Here is a 16239-nt window from a genome sequence, read left to right as displayed (position 1 = left end):
AATGGAATCGTCAATGCTGAGAAGTACAAGTAGGTTCTCATCCATCACACAGTACTATCAGGGAGACATCTGATTATTTCCAACTTCATCCTGCAGCAGCACCATGACATCAAACACACAGCCAAGGTCACAAAGGACTAACTTCTGTAATAAGAAGGACGGGTTCTGCAACTTGTGGTATGGCCTCCTAGAGCCCCGATCTCAACGTTATCGAAGCTGTCTGGGATTACCTGGAGAGGCATAAGGAAGTTAGATAGCCAACGCCTGCAGAACTGTGGCAAGTCTTCCAAGATGCTTGGAGCAACCTACTGGCTGATTTTCTTATAAACCTGCATGACAGTGTGCCTAAGAGAATTGATGAAGTCTTGAAGGCAAAGGGTGATCACACTGAATGTTGATTTCATTTAGCTTTTCTTTTACTGTTTACTGCCCTTTATAATAATTTTTTGATGTTTAGAAACTATTATTTTTGAAAACATCTTCACTTTACAGATTGTGTTTGTGTGTCTAAGAATTTTGAACAGTATTGTTTTTCTTGCAATTTATATTTTTTATTAATATGTATTGCAATGTACTGCTTCCTCAAAACAGCAAAATTCTCGACATATGTCAGTGATATAAAACCATAAGACTATAAGATATAGGAGCAGAATAGGCCATTTGGCACATTGAATCTGCTCCACCAATTCATCTTGGCTGATTTAATTTTCCTGTCAGCTCCAGTCTCCTGCCTTCTCCTCATATCCTTTCATGTCTTGACCAGTGAAGATTCTCTGCCTTAAAAATACATAAATACTTGGCCTCCACAGCTGCCTGTGGCAAAGAATTCCACGGATTCACCACTCTCTGGCTAAAGAAATTCCTCCTCATTTCTATTTAAAAAGGATGCCCTATATTCTGAGGCTGTGTCCTCTGGTCTTAGACTCTCCCACCACAGGAAACATCCTCTCCACATCCACTCTATCAAGGCCTTTCACCATGCGTTAAGTTCAATGAGGTCACCTCTCATTCCTCTGAATTTTAGTGAATACAGGCCCAGAGCCACTAAGTGCTCTTCATATGACAAAACCATTCAATAATGTTATCATTTTTGTGAACCTCCTTTGAATTCTCTCAAGTTTCAGCACATCCATTCTAAGATATGGAACCCAAACCTGCTCACAGTACTCCACGTGAGGCCCCACCAGTGCTTTATGAAGTTTAAACATTACACCCTTGCTTTTATATTCTAGTCCTCTTGAAATGAATGCTAACTTTGCATTTGCCTTCCTCTTCACAGACCCAACCTGCAAATTAACCTTTAGGGAATCCTGCACAAGAACTCTCAAGTCCCTTTGCATCTCAGTTTTTTGTATTTTCTCTCCATTTGGAAAATAATAATTTTTTTCTACCCAAGTACATGACCATACACATCCTGATACTGTATTCCATCTGTCATTTCTTTGCCCATTCTCCTAATCCAAGTCCTTCTGTAGCTTCTCTGCTTCCTTAAAATTACCTCTCCTTCCACCTGTTTTCATATTGTCTGCAAACTTCGCAACAAGGCCATTAAAAGAATCGGTCTCTGCGGCAGCCAGTCAGAATTTAGTGATTCTTGAAAAAACATTACTAATGCCATAATGATCTCTTCAGTCACCTCTGTGAGAAATCTGGAGTGTACACCATCTGGTCCAGGTGACTAATCTACCTTCAGATCTGTCAGTTTCCCAAGAACCTTCTCCCTAGTTATAGTAGCTTCACATATTTAATGCCTGCTGACACCTGGAACTTTGACCATGCTGCGAAGTGTCTTCCACAGTGAAGATTGATGGAAAATACTTATTCCGTTCATCTGCCATTTTGTTGTAACCTCTATTACCACCTCTCCAGCAACATTTTCTGGCAGTCCGATATCCACTTAAGCCTCTCTTTTACACTTTGTATTTGAAGAAACTTTTGGTATCCTGTTTAATATTATTTTCTAGCTTACTTTTGTAATCCATCTTTAAACCTGATTCTGATATTCTAGGGTGTGTTGATATTGAGGAGATGTTGAAAACATTAGGGTGGATAAGACCCAGAGCCAGATGGAATCTATACCACATCTTACAAACTTGAGTTTTTTGAGGAGGTGATGAAGATGCTTGAGGATAGTGCAGTGAGTATTTACAGTGGCATGCAAAAGTTTGGGCACCTCGGTCAAAATTTCTGTTACTGTGAATAGCTAAGCAAGTGGAAGATGACCTGATTTCCAAAAGGCATAAAGTTAAACATAACACATTTCTTTAATATTTTAAGCAAGTTTACTTTTTTTTCCCCATCTTTTACAGTTTCAAAATAACAAAAAAGGAAAAGGGCCCAAAGCAAAGGTTTGGGCACCCTGCATGGTCAGTATTTAGTAACACCCCCTTTGACAAGTATCACAGCTTGTAAACGCTTTCTGTAACCAGCTAAGAGTTTTTCAATTCTTGTTTGGGAGATTTTCGCCCATTCTTTCTTGCAAAAGGCTTCTAGTTCTGTGAGACTCCTGGGCCGCCTTGCATGCACTGCTCTTTTGAAGTCTATCCACAGATTTTCGATGATGTTTAGGTCGGAGAACTGTGAGGGCCATGGCAAAACCTTCAGCTTTCGCCTCTTGAGGTAGTCCATTGTGGATTTTGAGGTGTGTTTAGGATCATTATCCTGTTGTAGAAGCCATCCTCTTTTCATCTTCAGCTTCTTTACAGACAGTGTGATGTTTGCTTCCAGAATTTGCTGGTATTTAATTTAATTCATTCTTCCCTCTACCAGTGAAATGTTCCCCGTGCCACTGGCTGCAATACAAGCCCAAAGCATGATCGATCCACCCCCGTGCTTAACAGTTGGAGAGATGTTCTTTTCATGAAATTCTGCACCCTTTTTTCTCCAAACATACCTTTGCTCATTGTGGCCAAAAATTCTACTTTAACTTCATCAGTCCACAGGACTTGTTTCCAAAATGCATTAGGCTTGTTTGGATGTTCTTTTGCAAACTTCTGACGCTGAATTTTGTAGCGAGGACGCAGGAAAGGTTTTCTGCTGATGACTCTTCCATGAAGGTCATGTTTGTGCAGGTGTCGCTGCACAGTAGAACAGTGCACCACCACTCCAGAGTCTGCTAAATCTTCCTGAAGGTCTTTTGCAGTCAAACAGGGGTTTTGATTTGACTTTCTAGCAATCCTATGAGCAGTTCTCTTGGAAAGTTTTCTTGGTCTTCCAGACCTCAACTTGACCTCCACCGTTCCTGTTAGCTGCTATTTCTTAATTACATTACGAACTGGGGAAACAGCTACCTGAAAGCACTTTGCTATCTTCTTATATTCTTCTCCTGCTTTGTGGGCATCATTTATTTTAATTTTCAGAGTGCTGGGCAGCTGCTTAGAGGAGCCCGTGGCTGCCGATTGTTGGGACAAAGTTTGAGGAGTCAGGATATTTATAAAGCTTTGAAAGTTGCATCAGCTGGCCCTTCCTAACAATGACTGTCAGCAAGTCATAACCCCAACAAGCTTATTAAGGTCTGAGAACTTGGTAAGAGTTATCTGAGAGTTCAAATCTCTTGGGGTCCCCAAACTTTTGCATGGTGTTCCTTTCCTTTTTTGCACTCTAAAATTGTACAAAACAGAAATAATACACTAATCTTGCTTAAAATGTTGAAAAGAATGTTTCATCTTTAACTTTATGACTTTTGGAGATCAGTTTGTCTTCTACTCACTTAACAATTCACAGTAACAGAAATTTTATCCGGGGTGCCCAAACTTTTGCATATCATTGTATTTACATGGACTTTAGTAAGACATTGATGAGGTCCTCCATGGTGGACTGGTTCTGAAGATTAGGTCTGTTATTGAGTTGGGTATAAAATTAGGTTGGTCATAGAAGGCAGGGGCTAATGGAGGAGGGTGGTTCACTGTCTTGCTGAATTGGGGTTTGGGTTTGTTGGATTATTTGGTCCTTCTATTTCTTAATTACTTTTACTTATGTTTGAGTTCACTCGTGTTCTTCCACTCTGTTGAATCCAAGAAAGAATTTGCAACTTCATACCTTGGCTTTGAATTTTCACAATACTCCACAGACAGATTTTAAAGTTGGTCATTGTTAGGTGGAGAAATATGTTCGTGATGTGGATTTTCTACATGTAACTCCCTGGGTCACCTTAGGCTCGCTCAGCTCGTTCTTGTCTAGGGGGAGCAGCCTTCAGCCCCGCCAAACTGGGTAATCAGCTGGTGTGGATGCTGTGTGATGTCCCCGCCTCGCCCAAAACCAGACAGTACACCATATGCGATTAAATGAGTACAATTTATAAAGGTTACTATAACTAAGTGATTAATAACGATACAGTATATATGAAGAGAAAATTAAAGAAAAGGCGCCAAACTTATCAAAGTCCAAACCACTTCGTGCACAGCCGTTGGAGCTCAATTACTGAAGTCTTCTGGCCACCATTCGATCCCCTCCGAACTCCTCGGACTCGCAGCTCAGGACCCTCCGAACTCCTCGACTCTCCAAACAGCTCAGGACCCTCCGAGTGGTCAACCAAGCACATCTAGCTTCATCCCCCCCACCCCTCGGAGAATCTCCCAGCCTCGGACCCCCCCTTTGGGGTCCGATCCTCGCCCAGCTTAGAGCATTGCGTCCTCTCTCTCGACCCACTCGCGCCGATCTGCCCAAAAGCCCGTCAACAAAAGCTTACAGACTCAGAAGAAAGAACATTAATCCCCATTTGGTTTACAAAGGAATACCATTCTCGTTATCAGTAAATTAGCATTCCTGCTAGTTAACAAAAGGAAACCCTTTCCCAACAGTAACAAAGAAAAAAAGAAACCCCCTTTACAAACAATATATCAATAATGTTTAAAGTGTAAATGTTAGTGGAAACTGACAACTTTGCATAAATGCGCAAGAATCTTGAGTGGGGAGTTATAAAGGAGCAGGGTGTTCTTTTAATGGGTGCTTCCTTTACACTACACAAAACCCAAATGTTTGTCTTCTGGAGACCAATGTGAAAAATGCAGTTTGATTTGGTGTGATTAGTAGCAACTAATGTTTAATAAAGGAACTGTTACCATGCTGAATCTCTAAATAAGTACATAACTGGGCCATTCTAATACTCTGTAGTATTGAGCTTAAGTAACTGAGGGCTTTGAAAATTTGGATTGGGAGTAGAGTATGTCAAACAGCAAAGCTGGGTGTTCAATATTATGTATTTGTGGTCATTTTAATTTTGTACATCAAATTGCTTCTGTTCAAATGACAGACCTATATATAGCAGGCATTATCTCCTCAGACTGTTCAGGTACAATATGACTCCTGAGAAATGAAGCTTATACTGCTGGATGTTTTTTTCAGCTTATGCTCATTGGTGGGCTTGAGAGCACTAAGTGGGAATGCTGCTGTGCTCTGGAGCTGCTTACTTCAGGCTCTATGTATCGGGTATACCATCTTAACTAACTTTGGATGAATCAGTGCAGGCAGTACTATACCTGGTATTAAACCATGTGAATGTTAGCTGTATTTATACATGTATTCCATTACGCTATTGGCAAATTTGAGGTGCAGTCTAATCAAAAGAGACAGGATGGCTCCTTGCCTCTTAAATTGAAGCCAGGTGTTAAGTATGTCAAGGTGCCAAGAGGTGCAAAGCTGGAGGCTGTGGATTGGTGGAGAGGGACTAGCTGGATTACTCTGTAATGTAGGCAGAATCCACTTGATGGGCTGATGGCTTCCTTGTAAAAATGTGGAAACCTTTTTTTATCTTTAATAATGTCATTTAACTTACCTACAAGCAATGTGGTTTTGTAGATGATAATACAGAAATGAGCCGATTCAGGAGGTTGAGCAGACAAGCACTCTTGTATATATGAAGGATGGCCTGCAAGTACCAAAATGTCTGCTCCCAAATGGCTGTCATAAATTTTAGTGCTGTTCTTGGCCATAACTTTGTTTTGCTTTGTACCATTGAATTACTGGTTGGTTATTGTTTCGAACAATTAAGTCTGGATGGATTGTTATTGGAGTATCTGTCTGATTGATGGACGATATTGATTCTTCATGCTGCCTTTGTTTATTAAACTATTGGTTCTTTACAAAATAGTTTTGTGTCTAGCCAGAGTCCAGTTATTATCCCAGCAAGCCAGAGCTGAATATACTGCATCAACATAACATTCTCTTCTCTCTTCACAGATGAAGCGAAAATCAGAGAATGGCCTTGACGTGCGATCATTGTCACCAGGAAAGAAATTGTGCAAAGGATCTGAATACTCCAGGTATTGACTTAGAGGTTGTATCAAACTTTCTGAATGGGTTACCCTTACAGTTAATCAAGTTCTTGCTGCTTCATTCACTCTCTCAGACTTACAACTCAAAGAACAATTTGTTTTCATAATCCTCTCAATTGCAGCTGCATTCTGAGTCTGCAATGGCATCATAAATTATTAATGTATCTGAGCAGTACATCAGATATAATTTCTTATTTAATATTAATGTTTCATACAGTACATCCTGCCAATGTATATTTCCAGACTTTAAGTACCTGACTTTATGAGCTTGAATATGACATTGTCTCAACATTTCATATGATCAATTACTTTTAAGGAATTAGATTCAGGTATGTGTTATTGTGTAGCCACACAGTACGGTCATATTACTTTGTGATAAACTTAAATGGATTTGCACATGCCCAGCTTTGCTGGTGCTGCACTCTGCTGTTTGATAGTTAGCAACAGCATCATGGCTTTTCAAGTGCTTTTGCTACATGTACAAAAAATGGAATTTCCCAGTAGCCAACCATTTTAATTCCTATTTCCCAGTCCTATTCTGATGTGTCTACTGCCATGATGTGGTTAGAGGAGCAACACCTCATATTCTGTCTAGATAGTCCCCGACCTAATGGCATGAGCATTGACTTTTCCCAACTTCTGTTGATATTTTTCCCCTCCTCCTTCGCTTTTCTCAATTCCCCACTCTGGCCTCCTACCTTTTCTCCACTGGTCCACTCTCCTCTCGCATCAGATTTCTCCTTCAGCCCTTTACATTTTCCATCTATCACTTTCTAGCTTGCTCTCCTTCCCTCCCCCCACCTTCTTATTCTGGCATCTTCCTCCTTCCAGTCCTGATGAAGGGTCTCAGCCAAAACATTGACTGTTTACTCCTCTCTGTAAATGTTGCCTGACCTGCTTCCTCCAGCATTTTGTGTGTGTTGCTTTGGCTTTTGGAAATTTATTTTGATATATGTTCAGATTTGGAAAGGCAGGATCTACACTTGAGCAGTTTTTGCAGTAAGGGCACTTAGCTAACCATACATCAAGTTTTAATGAAATCGGTATGCTTGTCACAAGTGCTGCTTCAGTGAGGATGTGGTTACTAATGGAAATGAGCAATGGATCTTGAGGTTGTGGGGGGGGGGGGGAGAGGTTTGGTCAAGATGTAGGTGAAAAGATTTAGTTTGAGGCATCAGTGGGTTAAGGCAAACTTCATGCTGCACTGTAAAGCAAATCATATATACAGTTAGGCAAATAAAGTTGCACAAGAGAAAGTTGGGAGAGGACTAGCACAGTACTTCTGACAATGAGACATGGTCATTTGTTTTCCTGTGTTTTATATAGTCATAGAGCAGTATAGCACAGAAACAGGCCCTTTGGCCCATCTAATCCCATTGATCTCCTCCTGGATCATAGCCCTTCATAATATTCCCATCCACATACCTGTCCAAGTTACTCTTCAATGTTGTAATTGAACCCATATCTACCATATCTGCTGGCAGCTCGTTCCACACTCTCACCATTCTCTGAGTGAAGAAGCTTTTCCTGATGTTCCCCTTAAACATTTCATCTTTACCCTTAATCTATGACCTTTAATCCTAGTCTCATCCAACCTCAAAGGAAAAAAGCCCACTTGCATCTACTGTACAGTTTCTATACCCCTCAGTTTTGTATGCATAATTTTGTTTCTAAGTGATCAAGTCATCTCAAAATCTTGACAGAACATAATGCTGAGCGGTAGGTTCCTCTACCTAGGGTGTGTTGTACTGGGGATTCTTTATTTTACTGTTAAATGTTCTAAATTATCTGCACTTTTTGGCTTCTAGTGATACAACAAGAAGCTGAGTTTAGGTAACAGTAAACATGAGGTTCTGTAGATGCTGGAAATCCAGAGCAAGACACACAAGATACTGAAGGAACTCAGTAGGTTAGACAGCATCAATGGAGAGGAAGGGCCAAGAGCCTTCATCAGGACTGGTAAGGAAGAGGAAGGATGCCTGAATGTTGGGGAGAGGGGAAGGAGTACAAGCTGGCAGATGACAATTGAGACAATTGAAGGAGAAGCTGGATCAGTGAGTGAGGGAAGGGAGGAAATATATGAATGAATCTGATAGGAGAGGACAGTGGACAATGGAGAAAAGGGAAGGTGGAGGGTAACTAGGGGGAGGTGATGGGCAGGTGAAGAGAAGGGGTGAAGAGGTGCCAGAATGGGAAATGGAAAGATTATTGATACAATGACTTTATGGTAAGTGAACTGTGATCTGGAGGTCGTAAAGAATTGTCCTAGTTTGTGCCATTCTTCCTAGTCCTATGTGGGGTGAGTCTCAGCATTCCTGTGCTGCGAGAGGAAAATCTGCACATTTCTGCACTGGTTGTCAAAAATATTGGTTAAGTGGGATGCGCAGGATGAACATTGTTCTGGTCCATCACTCATGCATTTACAAGGGCAAGACAAAGTTCAAAGTAAATTTATTATCGAAATACGTTTATGTCACTATATACAACCCTGAGATTCCATTTATTTTGGGCATATTCAATAAGTCTTTAATAACCATATCAGGATCAATGTAAGCTTGCCCAACTAGTGCATTCAGCCAGGGTGCAGAAGGCAACAAACTGTGCAAATAGAAAAAGGAATAAATAAATAGTTCGATAGTTCCATTTAATATCAGAGAATGTTTATAATATACATGAAAATCTTACTGCCCATAGACATTCTCGAAACAGAAGAAAATAAAAACCCAAAGAATGAATGACAAAGCCCTTTGCTCCCCTCATGCGCAAGCAACATCAACCCTCCCCCTCATTTATTCTAGCAAAAAGCATCAGCATTCCCACCACCCACCGTACCAGTGACAGCAAAGCCCCCAAAGTGAGACCATGGTCTATAGTACATCAAAAACTAACTGTTCACTCAAACATTTTTGACATCCCATACTCTCTCTAACGCACTAACAAGGGAGAGACATATGTTGCTCCTTCCACAGTGACAGGGGAGACAACAGTCGCTATTTCAATTTTACAGTCAGTCTGAAGCATTGCTTTTTACTTTGAGTTCTCCAAATCGAGAATCAGCAAATCAGTAACAGAGTGTAGAGCTCTCCAATTGCCACTCTTGCTGTCTTTGATGTTCCGGTTCCTGCTATGCTTCAGTACACGACGCTGGCGAGAATTTGTGTCAACAGGGCTGTGCAGGCTCCAAAGTTGCCCGACTTCAGGCTGAAACTGGACATACCGAAATTAAGTCGATCGGCATGTTCCAAGAATGGGAACGTGCCATTGTGCAGAATCACAGTTTTTGAGTGTTGCTATGATCAAGGTTCCTGATAGGACCCCAACCACTCTGAAAAGGAAAATAGAGATTAGAATAGGAAGAATTTAACCATTTCACTGATGAGCTGGGAGAAGTTGCCCACTGGCGCCGTCTTTAGCTCCATCGATAGGCAATAACTATCGAGGATACAGGCAGGTGTGGAGGCCATATCATTGAGTGTATTTAAGGCAGAGCTTGATAGGTTCTTCATTGAGCACAGCATCAAGGTCACTGGGAGAAGGCCAGGGAGTGGAGCTGAGGAGGGGAAAAAAAGGATTAGCCGTTGAGTGAATGGTGGAGTAGACTTGATGGCCCAAATGGCCTAATTCTGCTCCTACATCTTATGGTCATGTGGACATGAGATGAAGAGTCCTTGAAAGTGAGTCCATATGTATGGGAATAATTCAGTGATGGGACAAGTGAAGTTATCCTCACTGGTTCATGAGCCAGATAGTTGGTGGGTAATAACTATTCCTAAACCTGATGTGATGTGAGTCCTGATGCTAGTGAGAGCATTAAATCTATAAAAAGATCTAAACTGAGCAAGCTAAATTCAAGTTTTGAGGAACACCATTTTGCTTGGCTATTTCCATGGATATTCATGAATGGTTGAATGATAATTGAACTTGAAGTTGATGTGTTAGAATTCTTTGAGGAACTAACAAGCAGGGTGGACAAAGGAGAGGCGGTGGATGTCAATTACATAGATTTTCAGAAAACATTTGATAAGGTGCCTCACATGAGGGTGTTCAACAAAATAAAATCCTAAACTATTACAAGAAAGATACTGGCATGGATGGAAGAATGGCTGACAGGCAGGGGGCATCGAGTGGGAATAAAAGGGGCCTTTGCTGGTTGGCTGACAGTGACTAATGTTCCTCAGGAGTCAGTATTCTGACCGCTGCCTTTCACATTATTTGTCATATGATTTGGATAGTGGAATTGATGGCTTGTGGCAAAGTTTGCAGGTGAAACAAAGATAGATGGAGGTGTAGATAGTGCTGAGGAAGCAACGTGATTGCAGCAGGACTTGGAAGAATGGGCAAAAAAGTAGTAAGCGGAATACAGTGTTGGGAAATGTGTGGTAATGCATTTTAGTAAAAGAAATAATAGTGCAGCCTATTACCTAAATGGGGAGAAAATTCAAACATCAGATGTACAAAGGGACTTGGGAGTCCTTGTGCAAGACTCCTAGAAGGTTAATTTACAGGTTGAGTGTGTGGTAAAGAAGGCAAATGCAATGTTGCCATTTATTTCAAGGGGAATAGAATATAAAAGCAAGGAGATAATGCTGAAACTTTTTAAGACACTAGCTAGGCCACACTTGGTATTGTTAACAGTTTTGGGCCCCATATCTGCGAAAGGACGTGTTGTCGTTTCAGAGAGTCCAGAGGAGGTTCATGAGGATGGCTCCAGGATGGAAGGGGTTAACATATAAGGAGCATTTGTCAGCTTTGGGCCTGTACTCTCTGGAATTTAGAAGAATGTGTGGGTGGTTTTCATTGAAATCTACTGAATTTTGGAAGGCCTAGTGCTGGATGTGGAGAGGATGTTTCCTCTGGTGGGGATATCCAGAACTAGTGGGCACAGCCTCAAAATTGAGGGGCAACCTTTTAGAACAAAAGTAAAGAGGATCTTTTTTGGTCAAAGAGTGTTGAATCTGTGGAATGCTCTGCCACTGACTGTAGTGGAGGCCAAGTCCTTGGGTACATTCAAAGCAGAAGTTGATAGTTTACTGATTGGTCGGGGCACCGGGGATATGGTGAGAGGATGGGTGTATGGGGTTGAATGGAATCCAGGATCAGCCAGGATGAAATGGTGGAGTGGAATTGATGGGCTGAATGGCTTAATTTTGCTCTTATGTCTTATGGTCTTATATAAACCACATTTCTCAGACTCTGTTGTGATGGAAAATAACTGGTTCTTTGAGTCTCAACAGTAGAGGCCTGGACACACACAGTTTTAATAATAAGGAATTTATTTACAAGGGGAAGTCGGGTCAACACAAGCAACTACAATACACAGGAAGCGGTGTGGGGACAGGGTACAGTTACACAAACAAAGAACAAGGGAAAAGCACTACGACAGCTATCCCCCTTGACCTTGGATAGCTGCGGCTCCCTTACCAGGACAAGCGATAGACCTTCCCAAACATAAATCAATGCACTTACCTTCAATGTGATGGTCTGTAAGAGAAGGCGAGCCAAGGCCAAGTCTCACCTTTTAAAGCATGGGGCTGGGCGCGATAATCCAATTAAGGTGACCAATAATTTAGGTGTGCATTAATTAGTTGGGAGGGACCAAATGTTGATTGGCATGTGCTGTGTCCTCTGACCAGCCAGGTGGCAGTGCGTCTGTCACGTAGCCGGTAACTCTGGATACAGACTCCCATGTAAAAGACATGCTGCTCCTGGGCCCTTTATATTCCCACAATGTGTTTGCACTTACTGTCTGAGTCACCAATGATATAACCTCTTAATGAAACACAGCTTAGGAGTAGGCCCTTTGACCCACCGTGACTGTACTGAATATTATCCAATTTAAACTGCATGTCTTCCTGAATATAGTTTTTCCCTTCAATTCTTTCTTCTTTGTGTGTCTATCTAACAGCCTCTGAAACATTGCTAATGCATCTGTTCCACCACTTCCCCTGTGGCAGTTCATTCCAGAGACACACCACAGTTACGCTGTATAAAAAAACATCTTGCCATATAAATCTTCTTGAAACTTCTCCCTCTCACTTTAAAGCTATACCTACCAGTGTTTGCCATTTCCACTCTGGGGACAAAGACTTTATCTACCTTGAACTCAGGTAGAGTTCAGGTTGCTCCTCATCCTGTGCTGCAGAGAAATGTGTCCAGGAGAGTGCAATGTGTCCTTGTAGTTAATACTGTCTAATCCAGGCCATATTCTGATAATCCTTGCACCCTCTCCAAATCATAGAACACGAAACTGTAGAACACAGGAAGAGGCCCTTCAGCACCTAAATAAATACATTACTATATATAATGTATATTAAATAAATTTAAAAATAGTGCAAATACAGAAATAATTTTAAAAAGTGAGGTAATGTTCATGGGTTCAATATCCAAATAGTAATCAGATTGCAGAGGGGAAGAAGCTGTTCCTGAATCGCTGAGTTTGTGCCTTCAGGCTTCCGTATCTCTTTCTTCATGGTAACGATGAGAAGACATGTCCTGGATGATGGGGTCCTTAATAATGGATGTCACCTTTCTGGGGCACCACTCATTGAAAATATCTTGTGGACTCTACAGAGGCGAGTAACCAAGATGGTGTTGATTAATCTAACAACTTTCTGCAGTAGCCCCTTTACATGATCCACATTGCTCTATCCCCTGCATATTAATGTGCCTGGTTAACAGCATTTGAAACACCACTATCTAAATTGCTTCTGACACTCCTCCCAGCAGCCTTTTCAGTCTCCTGCTCCATATATCTTTTAAACATATCCCTCACACCTGGAATGCATGACCTCTAGTATTTGACATTTCTGGACTAAAGATTGTAACAAATTGTACCCTTTTGATGCCTTGCAATCTTCTAAACTTCTATCAGATCTTCCTTCAGCCTCTAATGTTTCAGGGGAAACAACTCAAGTTTGTACATCCTCTCCTCTAATCCAGGCGCGGTATCCCAGTGAACCACTAATGCATAGTTTCTGTCCTACCTGTAAACTGGCCTACCCAATGATTTATGTCGCCTTAATGTGACATCTCTACATTTGTACTCATCACTCGACCAATGAGGGGAAGCATGCTGTTCACTGCCTTCACCACCCTTTCTGTCTGAGAAGGGGACAGATTCTTTCTAAGTGGATCATTTTTTACACAAATTCCCATTTGAATGTTTTGGGAAGGTTAGCATATGCTCACCATGTATCAAATTAAGTGATGTTAGTAGCTCTGATACTGATTCCAGCTTTTACGTGGGTGATAGGATGTGGAAGAAGTAACTGTTCAGCTCTCATCTGCTGTCTTTTTTTATTTTCTCTAAAATTTAATGAATGGTTGTGTGTTAGCTGCATATTAATCACCATCTGCTGCCTTTCTGATCCAACTTGGAGCAGTGTATGATACAGGCTGAAAGGTTTTATTAACCAGGACAACATTTAAAATTTTGGGATAAATATGCATTGATAATTTTTGCAACAGTTTTTTTCTATTTCGAGTTCCAGATCTCATTTTCATCATGATGAATTTATTTGGGTATCCTTTGCCATTGCCCCTGAATTGAAACAGTCATGTATGGGGTTTCTGCAAAGTTAAAACTCAATTCTACTTGAGCCAGCAAGAAAATTAACCCTCTCTTTTGGATCCATACTTCATGATTCATTGGTGGGACCCTGTGGGGAAAAAGCCCTGCTCATCCATTATGAAGCAAGCATAGTAAGCAGTTGTCTCTATTCACTGCAGTGCTCATTCCACTGAACCCATGAGGGCCTGATCAGTGCCTTTTCCTGTGCTGTTAGCTTCTGTGTTTTATGCCTTGGACAGGGTGCAAGAGGATTACCAGAATGTGGTTTGGATTAGATAGTGACCATGTCACTGTTTATATAAAACAGTGTAACACAGGAATTAACCCTTTGGCCCAGCAGGCTATGCTAACCATGATATCAAGTTAAACCTGCACATGATCTATATCCCTGCATGTTCATGTGCTTGTCTAAATATCTTTTAAATATCACTATCATGTCTGTTTACAACCCTTCTTCTGGCAGCGTTCCACACACTGTGTGTATAAAAAATAATTCTGCGGCACACTTATTTTATGCTCCCCCTATTCCACCTCAGCATGTCTTCTAGTATTTGTAAAAGAGTCGCAACTGAAAACCTCACCTATTTAAGAGAAGTTTGAATATGGATAGTAGGGTAATGGAGAACTATAGTCTGGTTGCAGGTTGATGGGAATAGGTACAATAATACTTCAGTGCAATCTAGATGGGCTGAAGGGCCCATTTCTATGCTATAGTGTTCTGATGGCAGGAGGCAGAAGAGTTTGTATGAGGGGAGCATGGTGTCCTTCATAATGCTGTTTGCTTTGTAGTTAAATGTCCGTAATGGCGGGAAGAGAGACCCCGATGATCTTCTCAGCTGACCTCACTATCTGCTGCAGGGTCTTGTGATCTAGATGGTGCAATTTCCAAACCAGGCAGTGATGCAGCTGCTCAGGATGCTCTCAGTACAACCCCTGTAGAATGTGATGAGGATGGGGAGTGGGAGATGGACTTTCCTCAGCCTTCGCAGAAAGTAGAGACGCTGCTGGGATTTCTTTGCTATGGAGCTGGTGTTGAGGGATCAGGTGAGATTCTCCGCCAGGTGAACACCAAGAAATTTGGTGCTCTTAACGATCTCTACCGAGGAGCCATTGATGTTCAGCAGGGAGTGGTCACTCCGTGCCCTCTTGAAGTCAACAACCATCTCTTTTGTTCACATTAAGAGACAGGTTGTTGGCTCTGCAGCAGTCCATTAGCCGTTGCACCTCCTCTCTGTAAGCTGACTCGTCGTTCTTGCTGATGAGACCCACCACGGTGGTGTCATCGGCGAACCTGATGATGTGGTTCGAGCTGTGTGTTGCAGCACAGTCATGGGTCAGCAGAATGAACAGCAGTGGACTGAGCACGCAACCCTGGGGAGCCCCTGTGCTCAGTGTGATGGTGTTGGAGACGCTGCTCCTGATCCGGACTGACTGAGGTCTCCCAGTCAGGAAGTCTAGGACCCAGTTGCAGAGGGAGGTGTTCAGGCCCAGTAGGCTCAGCTTTCCAATCAGTTTCTGAGGGATGATTGTGTTGAATGCTGAACTGAAGTCTATGAACAGCATCCGAACGTACGTGTCTTTTTTATCCAGGTGGGTTAGGACCAGGTGGAGGGTGGTGGCAATGGCGTCGTCTGTTGAGCGGTTGGGACGGTACGCAAACTGCAGGGGGTCCAGTGAGGGGGGCAGCAGGGTCTTGATATGCCTCATGACGAGCCTCTCAAAACACTTCATGATGATGGATATGAGTGCAACGGGACGATAGTCATTGAGGCAGGACACTGAAGACTTCTTCAGCACGGGGGCGATGGTGGCGGCCTTGAAGCACGTTGGAACAGTGGCGCTGCTCAGGGAGATGTTGAAGATGTCAGTGAGAACATCTGCTAGCTGGTCTGCACATCCTTTAAGCACTCTATCAGGAATATTGTTTGGTCCAGCAGCCTTCCATGGGTTGACACAGCACCTGGTCATTTGGAGGAAGGGTGGACTTCCTCGTTGCCACGTCATTTTCCGCCTCAAAATGAGCATAGAAGTTATTCGGCGCATCTAGGAGGGAGGCATCACCCACACAAGTCAAGTGATGTTGTCCTGTAGTTGGTGATATCCCGAATGCCCTTCCACATGCGCCACGTGTTGCTGCTGTCCTGGAAGTGGCTGTGGATTCGCTGGGGATGTGCACACTTTGGCTCTCTGATGGTCTGGGAGAGTTTGGCCCTTGCTGTTGCTAGGGCTGCCTTGTCGCCTGCTCTGAAGGCGGAGTCACGGGTCCTCAGCAGCACACACACCTCCGCTGTCATCCATGGCTTCTGGTTAGTGTGTGTAGTGATGGTCTTGGACACAGTGACATCATCGATGCACTTGCTGATGATGTAGCTAATCACTGATGCCATGTACTCCTCT

At 42.4% G+C, this 16239-nt stretch overlaps 1 protein-coding gene across 1 annotated transcript in view; it reads left to right on the top strand.

Annotated features, from left to right (window-relative positions):
- Positions 1-16239, top strand: part of LOC132390970 (F-box/WD repeat-containing protein 7-like) — a 306269-nt gene that overhangs the window by 214062 nt on the left and 75968 nt on the right. The window contains exon 4 of the mRNA XM_059963517.1: positions 6178-6260. Within this exon, the coding sequence (XP_059819500.1) occupies positions 6178-6260 (83 nt within the window). The remainder of the gene's footprint in view (positions 1-6177; positions 6261-16239) is intronic.

Source organism: Hypanus sabinus, chromosome 3 (assembly GCF_030144855.1).
Source record: "Hypanus sabinus isolate sHypSab1 chromosome 3, sHypSab1.hap1, whole genome shotgun sequence".
NCBI classification, from domain to species: Eukaryota; Metazoa; Chordata; class Chondrichthyes; order Myliobatiformes; family Dasyatidae; genus Hypanus; species Hypanus sabinus.
Note: the sequence above shows the minus strand (reverse complement) of the source record. Positions and strands in the feature narration are given on the sequence as shown.